At 42.4% G+C, this 13,385-nt stretch overlaps 1 protein-coding gene and 1 long non-coding RNA gene across 3 annotated transcripts; one reads left to right on the top strand and one right to left on the bottom strand.

Annotated features, from left to right (window-relative positions):
* Positions 1-657: 657 nt before the first annotated feature.
* LOC124058961 lies at positions 658-11,008 on the bottom strand. 2 transcript variants are annotated; one of them, XR_006843344.1, is made up of 3 exons: positions 10,921-11,008; positions 8,402-8,476; positions 658-5,411 (listed from the first exon to the last, which is right to left on the bottom strand). It is a non-coding gene; the product is annotated as an uncharacterized LOC124058961 (long non-coding RNA). The 2 variants fall into 2 exon arrangements; XR_006843345.1 differs by lacking the exon at positions 10,921-11,008 and adding an exon at positions 9,585-10,357.
* A 53-nt stretch (positions 11,009-11,061) lies between these two features.
* Positions 11,062-13,357, top strand: ssr3 (signal sequence receptor, gamma). The gene is made up of 5 exons (XM_046388604.1): positions 11,062-11,285; positions 11,706-11,832; positions 12,057-12,155; positions 12,680-12,811; positions 13,049-13,357. The coding sequence occupies exons 1-5, from the start codon at positions 11,153-11,155 to the stop codon at positions 13,113-13,115; spliced, it is 558 nt and encodes a 185-aa protein (XP_046244560.1). The 5' UTR covers positions 11,062-11,152; the 3' UTR covers positions 13,116-13,357.
* Positions 13,358-13,385: the final 28 nt, after the last annotated feature.

Raw genomic sequence — 13,385 nt, 5'->3', positions numbered from 1 at the left:
AGCAGATAGAGGGGAGTAAATATGAAAGAGGGAAATGGAAATACAGACAGGGGTGGGAGTTGACACGGCAGTAGGGAGGAGGTGGTAATATGGAAAATGTGCTGCTTGCTACTGGCTTTGTGCAACGGTTAAGTCATATAGATTGAATGACTCACGAGAGAACTGTTGACCCATCTGGAGCACAGCTGCAAGCGTACCGTGTGTGTGTCTGTGCTGTCTACGTGTGGGAGAGAAAGCTGCCAAGCGCAAAAAACTTTGCAGCTTTATTGAGAACTAGAGGGGTTTATCTCTCACCTCCCCACCCCACACAACTCTTCGGCAGCAGAAACACACGTATTCACACACGCATACACACACAGCGCCATATCTCAGCACACCATTCACAGAACTTCTGGAAATATCGCAGAAAGTCCCAGGAAACCCTCTGATTTATTTTGACTTCACGAGAAGTATAAAGGACATCTAACTCACTGCCTTTGCTCCTTTTCTTGCCCTGTTTTCTTCACACAGTCAGTCACATATTTTAGATCATCTCTTAAAATACCTTCATCACTGCACTGTAAGAACACACATTTTATTCATATGAATTCACTGGTTCTGACAGTCGAAATCAAGGTTTGAGTTTTATTTTGGCTGCACATATTTTGAGTGCTCGTGTTTGCTTATTGAGCAAATGTGGCTTAAGAGTGTTTTTTTTTTTTTTTGATAGTTTGCTAAGTGTAGTTACTATTGCTATGCCTGCCAAACTTTCCAGTCTCTCGAAGTATGCGACTGGGACTGGAAAGCGGGGCAGATTTGCAGTCTAATGCTTAGTAATACTGAAAACAAAGTAGCCTTGATTTCAGTTAGAGGTGGACAAAAGCAGCTTCTCATTTCCAGCTGGTGACTGTCAACCTAAAATGACAAACCAGATAAGCAGATTGTTATCTGTCCAAGCTAATTAAAATGCCAGTTTCTCGAGTTAGTTGATTTTTAATGTTTCAGATTAACACAAAGACCCTTTAAAAGGAGTTTTAAATATGCACTTGCGGCTAAATGATGTTAAAAGACTGAGGGTGAAGCTGCACGTCTGAGATAAAAATTCACAGTCGTCAGAAAAAGTGTTGTTCCTCTATTGCGGTGTAGTTTATCCTAGATGTTATTTTAGTCTGAAATATCCTTATTTTTCAGTTAAGCGAACACACTTGGACAATTTAGCTTTTTTTGCTTGCTTCTTTGTATTCTTAAAAAATACATTTTAGTTTAAGAATTTAGACAAGCACTGGTGAACAGAAAGCTATCTTATAGAAAGAGTTTGACCGGAGTTGCTGTAAACCAGTGCAGGAATGTTAAATTGACATTTTCTTACACAACCAGCAGCAAGGAGGACTTTTAATGCTTGTTTTTTTATCCTTTCACACATAGGCTACATAATATGGAGCATGCTGTTATCTAAACATTTGCACACACACACACACACACACACACACACAGAAAGAGTTACAGTCAAACACGCTATTGTTATCCTGATAATGCTCTCCAGTGCATGTCAGCCAGGCTGTCTGCTTTTCTGGTGTCAGACCCGTCTATCCTTCATGCCAGCGGCTTCATGACCTACTGCCTAGCGTGCCTCTGTCTGCATGCATGTGTGTGTGAGTGTGTGTCTGGAGGCTCCCTGACTGCCAGCTGTACTCTCAGCATGCTGAGGGAGAGTCTCGCCTCACAGGATAGGGAAGACAGAGAGAAGACCTCTTTCCACGCTAACGCTTTCCATGTTAACACGAGCCGCGCACGCATGTCTGTTTATGAGTGTGAAAGTGGGAATAAGAGAGAATGGACCTGTGTGTGTGTGCGTGAGAGAGAGAGAGAGAGACAGGGAGACGGCATTCAGTACAGTGGGGGAAGGGCAGAGGTGACTCGGAGGGCTTTCACATTTCATTAGGACAGCAGTTCACACATGTAAACACACGCACACACACACACACACGCTTCCTGCCCACCTCGTCCACTCCTCATTTAGCATCCAATTCACTAACACGTTTATTCCCCTCTTCCCACATGCAAACACGCACAGCACTCTTCTCATAAGACCTTGGCCCCTGCCTCAACCAGTAGCTCACAAACACACACGCGTTTACACTCTCGCATGCAAATATGTCAACCTCTCGCAGGGAATTGGACATTAACGCCAATTCACACATGCACCTTGAACATATGATAGAAGTGGCATGCACACCGGCAAACAAAGTACTTCCATATGCACAGTCTTACATGCATGCACAGGGAGTATCATGCAAATATGTTTTTTATTACCATGCCATCGGTGGCCTCGGCACACAATTCTGTCTTGACACACACATTAGTGCACATGCAAAGAGTACATACCAGTTGCAAGTCATAGGACCAGGATGCCATTTGGAAGGAATGTCTTTAATCTTGTACTGACAGAGTGACAGACAAACAGACTGACAAATCGAATGCAGAACTGAGCCTGCACATCAGGCTACAGATTTCAGTCAGAAGAGTGGAGAAAATAAGAAAAAGTATTACTATTTTTCCCATCATTGAGTTTTAAACCAGCATATTTTTATTTTCATTTTGAAAAAATATGCTGCATTAAATTAATTATAGTTTATAATTAGAGCTTTTTTTTTTTATTAACATGATGCAGTCTTTTAAAAGAGCAAAATTTGAGGTGACTCATAATCACTTGAAGATGATGTAATTCAATATCCCTTAACAAAGACAAAAAGAAATGTAAGATTTTACATGTGAACCAGGTCAAACCATGATGAATGAAAACAAACAAAGCACATGTGTGAGAGTTTCTGTATGTGGTTGACAATAAAACAGTGTGAAAGTGGCAGGTATTTTTTGATCTGTTGTTTTCATGTATAAAAGATAGACTGTTATTATGGTTAAAAAAACATCCAAAATCAACTGCTGGGTCTCTCATGTCACAGGCCTCCCAGGTGTGATGTTTGCTGCGTTCTATAAACGTCATATTATATCCTGCATTGCCACTGCAACTAAACTGCGTACTGCAGAGTTGGTGATACAAAGAGCAGAAAATCTAAATTTGGAGATATCTGTAGTAGTCTTGGACAGTGTGCAGCAGAAGCAGTCCTACAGCTTTGATCCCGGTTTCTAAAGGGTAAGTCAGACATACAGTGTATCCAAAAAGAATTCACACGCTCATGTTCCGCCATATAGCAGACTGCACACCACCAAAGACACTAAAAAACTCTCTGGATGTTCACAAAGGTATGTGTTTGCATGTAGACACATGCAGATTGTATGCAGCTGAACAGCTGTGTGCACACACTGTTCTACACTGCCACCGTATTCACTCCTCAGATAACAATTAATACACTGAAAATGCTATTTACCAATACTCGCTCATCTTGGTAAAGAGAAGAACCGGTGACTCTTAATTCAGTCTCATGTTTGGAAACAGCTATGGTAATGTTCCAGAGAGACCACAAGGACAGTGTCATCTGCAAACAACAGAGATGCCACTATAATGTCACTCAGCTGGACAATTTCCAGACGTTTCTGGCATCTCAATATCTCATCCATAAACATCATGAAGAGCACATCTCACACCCTGCTTGAAAGAGCTTGACATAACGCCAAGAATGCATAGTCTGGCTAAAACTCTTAGCTCTCCACACACCCCACATACTCCTCTCAGGATATCTTTGCCTTTTACAAATCTATAAAACGTGCTGACACAATTAGCTAAGCTCTCATTACTCGTGTGTTATCTCTGAGACAGTGAACAGCTGGTCGTGTGGTTATATGACCAGGATGGAATCTGTGTGTGTTGGTCTTTATGAATCTGCAGCTCTGCATTTGGTCTGGATCATGAGCACCGTGTAACTACCAGGCAGTGAAGTACTCATTTGACAAGACACCAGTGCAATTGCTACTATGACTGAACATATTTTGGCCATAACCCCTTGCAGCTGCTTCCACAACAAACGATAAACTGCCAAAGCTTCTTGTCAACATCCACAGGCACACAGGAAATATTTCGCAGAGGTGACAGTTGAAATACATTAGTTTGAATTTCCTTGCAGCAGGTTTGTGCTTATGAGATTTGAAATACTTCCTGTCATTTGACACAAATAACCACCAGTTGCCCTCACAACTATGTTTGTTTTTCATGGCCAGCACAAATGTCTCCAAAAGCAAAAAGCCACCTTCTCTGGTCACATTGTCCAAATATGCTTCTGTTCATTACTTCAGCCATTAGGTAGTCAGCGGCTGTGGGAGCCATCTTATCACTGATAAAATGTACCCTTATTCCGATGTCTTGGAACCCATCAATACTTCTGTGTTAATAATGGATAAAATGACTCTGTGCAATGTGAAAGAAGTCACTCGTAATGATGAAACAAGAGAAAATCATCAACCCTGCAGTTCTCTTCAGCTGTGTGGAGCATTTTAACATCTTTCAGTGCTCTATTTTATTTTTACAGCCCCTAAATTTACTGTTTGGTTCACTCTCACTGCTTCCATCAGCATCATTCATTATTCAGCCACAACAGGCGCCTGTTTTCAGCATAAAATTCTCTAAATCTGCCGCATGCTTCACGCCTAGCATCAAACGGCAAACAGACAAAGTCAGCAACCGGCTGCTGACTATAGTGGAGCATTTAGCAGCTAAAGAAGCAGATATTTCTGGCAGGTACTGTTAGAGACCAAAGTTAAAAGGAAAATTATTATTTGACCTGCCTGATGAATGATAATGTGGCCTTGTGGCTGCTGGATGTGTAAATAGGCAAATCTTTGCTAACACCGTCACAACAACAACACTAGCCTCTTGTGTTTACAACTTGTTTCTGTTGACTCCAAGTGGAAAAAACAACGAAAATACGAATAAAGCTGCTTGAAGGCCAACAGGAAATTGTTGCAAGGGTCTGCGTTATGCTACGCCAAACACAAACAAGATTAAACTGATCTTGAATAACTTTATTTAACTTATTACTTTAAATGAAAATGTCTAATCATTGCTCGGACATTCCTTTAGTTTCTATGAACACATTCAAAGCAACAATGTGTGTGTATAGATGTAAGTGTGTGTGTGTGTGTGTATAAGGGGCCGGGGGGGTGGATTCCTACTACTCTGTTTATGCTATGCCCAACACTTCCAGCATCTTTGTTTATAGCTCTCCTCTGCTCTTTTCTCACAGAACTGATGAGAAAGACACATGCATTAAACACATTGCTTTTGGCAGGCACTAGTGCGCGCACACACACACAATCACACACATACTGTGCACCAAAACCCACCGCAGTGACCTTTCAGATGCAGATGGAACAGCAGCTTCCCTCCCCTGCCAAAATGTCAACATCTTCTGCTCTCTCCCTGCTTCTAAGACAAGCCAAGTTGGCAGCAGGTTAGCCTTCATGTCTCTGCTCATTGGCTAAACACACACACACACACACACACACACAGAGAAAGAGAGAGAGAGAGAGAGAGAGTGAGACAAACACAGTGTCCTATGCACAGCGTTCCCATTATTAGATCTGTTAAAGGATATAAATTTCCAAGTAATTCATTCAAAAGCAAACAGACTTGCAAATTGACAGCTGGGCCACAGTGCACTTTGCCTCTATCCACACATTAAAACAGAGCAGTACAGTCTTATCAGTTTGTTTCTCTATGAGTACACTGAGAAACCTGGGCTTTATTAGAGTGAAGGAATGAACCACGTGAACGTTTGTTTTGGGACTGAGCTCTGCCTGAAGGGTCACCATAACTCCACCCGGGGAAGCTGAGCCTGTGTCATCGCAGTCCAGATAGTTATGAATCTCAACACTTGGGTCTGGCTGACCTGATAAATAACGTCTATCTCACCACAGCTATGCCTCCATACCTACAGTGTGACTCACACACCATCATCGCTGTCATCAACTGGGAAACACATACGTAAGTTCCCCCCCCCCCCTTAAAATGTGTAAATGAATTGGCCTCCGGTTTCCAGTGAAGCATCTCTTTCTAGGAATTATTTAGAAATAGGTGTTAATAACTTCTCCTTAAAAGGAATTCCACCTTTAAACAATTCTTTTGATGATTACGGGTGCGTAATCATGAGAAAACAAGCAAGTAATCTTGGTTTTGTGCGTGTGTGTAGAGAGGCATGCACACATTTTATTGCCTTCACTCCACACATTTTCCAACCAATTATGAGGGAAGGGAATGGTGAAAATAGATCAAAGTTTAGGTTTGGTCTCCGGGGTCTCTCCCTCACTCAAGCCCATGCATACACTCACGCACACAAGCATGAACACACAGTCATATGCTTGCATGAAGGTTCACATGCAAGCGCGCAGCCCCGAGGGTGAGGAAACTATTTATGGTGAAAGTGGGCAGAAAGTGTAAACACATGTTTGGCATCCTTTGAAAAGACAAATATTTCACTCCTTTCCCTCCCTTCATCTCTCTTAGGGATCCCCACCCCTCACCTCCAGCTCTACCATGTCACCTTCTGCTCCATGCCTGACGAAGAGAGGGGCATAAATCACAAGAAAGAAGGAGCTAGAGTGGAGATGCACATGTGACCATTGGTGAGAAATTATTGGAGGGGTGGGGGGAAATCCTGCTTTCCTTAACAAAAGCAGGATACGACAGAAGACACGACACCACACCCTGAAACAGCTGCCTCCAGTGCCATCAGGCAGGTGTTTCTGTCCGTCTCCTCCCCTAATCCGTTCACTTTACAGCCTCCTCTGTCTCTACTCATCCCTCACCCCGAATCAAGGATATTGTTGTCACATTCGATATCATTGTAATCCAAGACCCGAGAGGGGGCAGCGAGCGGGAAAAAAATGGTGAGAAAGCAGCCAGTAATGTCCCCTTACATGTTTCCTCTTCCTGCTCTACTTATTTGTTCATTCTTCCCTGAAGTTGTGCAGCAGTGCCTTTCTGACAGAATAATAAGGACATCAGCATCAGTTAAAACTTCAGTTAACCCTAAACTGTGACTAAAAGACAAAAAAAATCTTAATCTGTATTCTTAAGTTTCTCCGAAGTGAAATCTATCTTAATTGTGGGAAAATTGAGATTTTGATGTGTTGTGGAGGAAGTTATGACCCCATGAAGCTGATTTGAGCAGTCTGAAGCTTATCTTTAGTAAGTTGTGGAGAACTACTGTACAAAATCAAAGTGACACTGAACTGAAGCCCTTGCCAGAACTGTTGCGCTATCTAGTGAGGCATGGAAATAAATTAATTCCTTATGTCAAGACTTTAAGAATGACTTAAAACTCACCACCAAGGCACTGGCACACCACAAAGTCCTTGCTGACGAAAAGCCAGTGATAAAGGCTTGGTGACGTAGTGACAGTTGGTTAGAGCCAGCCAGCCACACTAGTTAGAAAACTGACACTGGTTGCTGGTGCAACAATATATTCACTTTATTCATTTTTGTACTACACGTCAACTCCTGCCTGATAACTGTCTGCTAACGAAGCCTCTTCTCTGGGGCAGTGGAGGCTGAATAAAAATGAATGACACGGCACCGTTAACGATGACTTCCTCTTTTGCTCTCCGTTCAAAGGTCAACCTCGCCAGGATGGTCTACAGTTGGTCCGTGATGCAAATTCACCTGTCACAGTTCACCAGCTGGAACTTAAAGTGAAAAAGTCACCTTCATTTACTTCATCCCTGAATCCTCTGACTGAAGCTGCATGAACTGGCCTGACAGTTTGCTGATGTTTTTGCTGGTGTGACTGGACCTTTAGTTAACTTTTAACAGTAGATCTCTTGTTTGTCTCATGCGCATGCCTTTTTGTTTTCAGCTTAATGTATTTCATTTCTTTTTATTGCTAACTAAAGCACATTAAATGAAATCTGTTGCATTTGAAGTGCTATATAAAGCGTTCTACAAACACATCTGATTTGATTCAATTTGATTAAAAATAGCATTTTTATTAGATAAACAGTATTTGAAAATGACGCTGGAAAAGTATTTCTGTAGACTGCATTTCACTGAAGTCATGAGCTCAAACATCAGCTCCTCTGCTGTAGTTAGCAGAACAAAGCTGTGTTGTGGATCACTGCCTTTCTCTGGAATCAGCTCATGACGGAAATTGAGAAACCAAAGGTTTTGAGGAAAAGGAAAAAAAAAAATCCATAAACTCCCTCTTGGATGCCTCTAACTTAAGAACTCATGCCACATGTCAGTGATAAAGGATTAATAAATGCTGTTCCTCTTTCAACCATCAGCAGCCAGAGGATGTTGTGTGACCACATGCCTTCTCAATCATACTTCATACCATTTGTGAATTATTTTTGCAGTGACAGGGGACTTCCATAATAGCCAACACTGTGGAAAGTTCTGTTACCACTTTTGTTGTAGAAACCTTTTTAAATCTAATAAGCCTGGACTCATTTAAATGAAGGTCACACTCACCTCATGAGACTCTTGTCTATCTATCATGATTTGTTGTCTTCCTGTGCTTGTCTTAGTGTGGGTTTGACCCAGGCCCTGAAACATGCAGTTACAGAAAAATAAACACAGATAAATAGCAGATTCATGTGGATCTCACAGCCTTGGAAAGCCGATGGAACGACAGCACTATTTTTACACAGTATCATGACTACACACACACACACACACAATGGTGTGGCATGCACATGTAAGAGAAGTAGGCCTGTGAGAGCTTAGCTCTGGGCAAGTGAGAGAAGATAACTCAGAAATAATTTGTCACTATGAGAAGTGATCTGTCATAAGTACACCTTAGGGTACAATCATAGTGAGCTAAAACATACCAGCACAGCCAGGCAAACGGCCCAGGAGGAGTCCACTGTGTGCCAGTGTGTGTGTGTGTGTGTGTGTGTGTGTGTTTGCCCCTGTGGTTATGTCTGTGGTATTACCAAAGCCAAAGTAATCTGGCACAAACCTACGACCTGACACATGACAGAGAGAGAGAGAGAGAGAGAGAGAGAGAGAGAGAGAGAGAGAGAGAGAGAGAGAGAGAGACAGAGAGAGAGAGAGAGAGAGAGAGAGATCACCAGACTCGCCTGGCATTGTGTTGGCAGGCCTTTTGGCATCACCTCCCCTCTCTCCTCCGCTTTGACTCCTTCCTACCCCCTAAAGTGCACGGTTAATCCCTAAACCCTATCCCCATTTAAAGACCAGGACATCACGCAAACCTGCCTGTCTGCATTGCTTTCTAACCCTCACACACAAACTCATGCACTCAGCCACACGCACATGCTGTACACTCCTGCAAACACAGAGAAAGACAGAGAACAGCTCAGCGGGAGGGTAAGCACTCCAGTGGCAGCAGCAGCACGACGAATATCTGTCCGGTTTTTCCCCGGTCTTAAAATGTCTCCAGCGGCAGGCATGTGACAGGCTCAGAGGATGAGATAAGGAAGAGAAGGGACTTTTGCAGATGCTCGTGCTCTACTAATGGGTTATGCATCTGTAGCTGTGTGGTCACACTATCATGCACACCATTGGACTGTGGCATGTTTGTCAGATGAGAATGTATGAGTAGAGGAGTAGAGGAGTTTTAAATAGGATCTTGGAAGCAGCAGTTCTGCAGCAGGCTGAGTTATGAGCCTAGAGAGAAAGCTCATTTACTCACCTGTTCATGAAGATTAAGATTTCATTTGCTGCTGTCCTTTTGAGGGAGATATTCTTTGCTTAGTCTCCAAAAAAGTCCCTTTAAACTTCTGCTGCTGGGCTGAAAGCTAATTTTTTCAAGGCGTATCATTTCTCTTCCTTATCAATAACATCCACCTCTCCATACAATGTAACTGCTCTTTAAAAACCCAAAACACTGAATAAATACTTCAGTCTCTGGCACTGTTAAGACAACAAGCACTATGACACCATGACCTAACTCCCCTTCACTGTTTGTAATCCTTGTGATTTAAGACCTGCAGATCTGGTGTTGCACTCACTGCCAGTCCCTCAGGACGTCAGCTGAAGACCTCAACTGACGTACAGACATGTGGATACTGACCTCTAGTGGGCAAATGAATTCTACAAGTACATGAACTCAGCACACTGCTTTATTCTTCAAACTAAAAGAAGACTTCCCACATGGCAGTATCTGTTTTTAAGAGCTTCGTTTCATTAATTGGCAAACAGGGCTGCCGCCACAGGAATATTGAAGGTGTTTCCAAGGAGGAAGCTGGAGCTGAGAAGTAAAATGCAGCAAACGAGAAGTTGGATTTAAAGAGGAAGGCGGGTTAATTCTGTACAGCCATAAAAAGTTTATCTTCTATCACAGCATACGTTTTGTTTAAGGCATCTTCTGATAAATGTGCTGATGTGACTGTAATGGGACGGGATGTGATGGAGAAGCAAGAACTCCAAAGAGGAACAGCCGGTTTGATGGTTCACATCTCTCGTTGTATATTGTATTTTATATTTTTTCTTAAATGTGAAATTTTCTGCTGACTATTTATAAGTGTATTTTTAAGCCCAGAATCTGCACAAATTTTCGTTATGCTTGCATAATGATAATAAAGACTCTTGACTCTTGAATCTCGTTGGAAGTGATACGTGCATTTTTAATACAAGCAGTCCTAATAGCCTGAAGGCACATGAGCTGTTGTTGTTGTTTGTACGTTTGTTTGGAGCCGCTGGGAAGTACTTGTATTTGTTCCGGTTGGTTGAGTTTTTCCAAAGAACTGAATAAGGCACAACAAGAACTGAAACAACTGAACCAATGAGATTTTGTTAACATTTTCAGAGAACTGGTTTCACTGCTTTTGTTTACTCTACGTCAGCGAAATATGTTTTAAGTAAGCTAGCAGGTGGTGCTAGTATGTCTTTACTCACTCCTTCTTGAAAACGTAAAGTTGCAAAGACACATAATGTTTTCAGTTAGAGCCACAAAGTCCGTTCAACTCCAGTGTATTAGGGTACAGGCCTACATGTTAGAAAAGACCGACAAGATGTGGTTAACTCACCCTTCAATGGGGCTAAACTGTTCCCGCAATGCCTCCTTCAGATGCGGTGCTTGTGTCTTCCTGTGGAGGGCAGCAATGGGCTGAAACGTATCATTTAAGGATTAAACAAAGAAGAAGAACGACGCCGTATTTCCGGGTTTATGCTGACGCGTCCCTCTTTTCCTCGTACACCGACGTGTCAGTCTTCTTGTGTCCAGAGCCGAGCAGCACACAGGCCGGTCAGTCCGCAGACATGGCTCCCAAAAGCAGCAACAAGCAGCAATCAGAAGAAGACCTTCTCCTCCAGGACTTCAGCAGAAACCTTTCAGCAAAGTCCACCGCTCTGTTTTACGGAAATGCACTCATCGTTTCTGCTATCCCCATCTGTGAGTACGACTGGGGCAGCTAGCTGCTGCTAGCTCTGCTAACACTGACTTATTGTAGGAGTAATTTCGGAAAAACTGACTGAATTGTGTGCTTTTCAACCATACCCTGAATTAACTTTAGTACCATAAACACTTTTAAAAATGAAAGAGCCTAATTAATTAATATTATCAGTAAGATTGATAATATGACTAAAGTTCGATCACTGTCAGTGGTAACTAGTTAAGTTACTATATGCCTACGTGTAGAATAGGATCATATTTATAAACGATACAGTTATAGAAAAACAAAAACAAACAGTTATCATGTCATTCTGTTTAGATTTTAGTTACTGGAGAACATTTACAACATGCACTTAACCAACGGTGCAGGTATAACGACTTGATCATTTCGCCAATAGTGATTGACGCTTTTCTTTCTAGGGCTGTTTTGGAGGATTTGGCACATGGACCTTGTCCAGTCTGCAGTTCTGTACGCTGTTATGACTCTGGTCAGCACCTACCTCGTGGCATTTGCCTACAAGAACGTCAAGTTTGTTCTCAAACACAAGTAAGAAGGATAAACTCACTGCTCTGCATTTGTCCTATCTGAATGCTTGACAGTCTGTCTTTCAGGTGGATCACAGAAGCATTATTTATATTCCTGTCATACTGCTACAGATATTTTATGATCTGACCGACTCACTCTGGGAAAAACATCTATCTGTAATCTGGTGTGTGAGACCGTTATTTTACTGATTCGTTGTTTGTGGCCCTTTTCTCTCCACCCTCCAGAGTTGCCCAGAAACGCGAGGATGCCGTTTCCAAGGAGGTCACCAGGAAGCTGTCCGAGGCTGACAACCGTAAAATGTCCCGGAAGGAGAAAGACGAGAGGTGAAACATCACCTTATAAACTGTGTCTCTGTGTGTTGGGTGGTGGATTTTTGCACTTTAGGTTTCACAGTTAGCATGATGCTGACATCTGTCTTCAGAGTGCAGTTTCAGGCCAATGGTCAGATTACTGCTTTGGAGTATGCTGTTACCCATGTACTGAGGTAGTACAGCATAAATGTATTCAGTGAATAGTCTTTAGAGTGATGAGGCAAAATATTACACTCTGCTGTCCTTCTCTTAGCTGGAAACCGTTGGATGCAATGTCAAGCTGAAAAATGTGCACATGGAATACAGATGCGTACCTTGGGATTATATGAGCTTAGACCTGACATTATACACAACCTCGAGTAATTAATGTCTTGTAAAAAAGCATCATTAACAATGTATGGCAGACTCAGCAGTCTTGTTACTTTCCCATTACAGAATAAAAATCTATTCATTCAGTGTATGTGAAGGCATCTGCTGTGCCATAATGAACTCTATAAGCATGAAAGTGATTGTGTGTTCTTTTTCTGATTGTTTAGGATCCTGTGGAAGAAGAATGAGGTCGCTGACTACGAGGCCACCACTTTCTCCATCTTCTACAACAACACTCTCTTCCTGGTTCTCGTCATCATCGCCTCCTTCTTCTTGCTCAAGAACTTCAACCCCACCGTGTATCCTTTTAATCATACTGTCCACGTTAGCAGAACTCGTAACATTCAGCTTAGACGGGAAGCTTTACACATTCTGTATCATGTGTCTTTAAATGGCTTGAGTGCAATCAAGCTTTTTTTTAATGTGATCTGCAAAGCCTTGAATGAGTACAACACACAACTTACTTCAAAATCTGAGGTGAATGCATTACTGAGCTCTGTAGATGGTTGTTCTTTTCCTTAGCCCTCTTTCTCCAGCAACTACATTCTGTCCATCAGTGCCTCCTCGGGACTCATCGCTCTGCTGTCCACAGGCTCCAAGTAAAGGAGGAAGAAAAGCAGAGGGAGAAGGCTGGAGGGATGACGGGGTGGGACTGGGTAGGGCGTGGGTCAATGATGGGTCTGTTTTTCACTTTAGTTAGAAACAGGGTTTAAGGGGTGGGGGGCTGGAATATCACATTTCACCTTCATGAAATTCATGATCAAATGTCTGGAGAGTGTTTCTCCAGGTCTGTCTTCTGTTTTTTTTTTTTCTTTGTTATAAATAAAGCAAACAGGTATACTTGTCCCCTGTGTTGGTCGAATGTGTGTGTGT

Source organism: Scatophagus argus, chromosome 5 (genome assembly GCF_020382885.2).
Source record: "Scatophagus argus isolate fScaArg1 chromosome 5, fScaArg1.pri, whole genome shotgun sequence".
Classification (NCBI taxonomy): domain Eukaryota; kingdom Metazoa; phylum Chordata; class Actinopteri; family Scatophagidae; genus Scatophagus; species Scatophagus argus.
This window is presented reverse-complemented; position numbering and strand designations above follow the sequence as displayed.

What these genes read in the sequence shown, in the direction of transcription:
- ssr3 (XM_046388604.1), top strand. Translation starts at nt 11,153, where the DNA reads ATGGCTCCCAAAAGCAGCAACAAGCAGCAATCAGAAGAAGACCTTCTC. An exon ending in AAGTTTGTTCTCAAACACAA is followed by an intron (nt 11,833 to 12,056) that starts GTAAGAAGGATA and finishes TCCACCCTCCAG; the next exon opens with AGTTGCCCAGAAACGCGAGG. An exon ending in CGGAAGGAGAAAGACGAGAG is followed by an intron (nt 12,156 to 12,679) that starts GTGAAACATCAC and finishes CTGATTGTTTAG; the next exon opens with GATCCTGTGGAAGAAGAATG.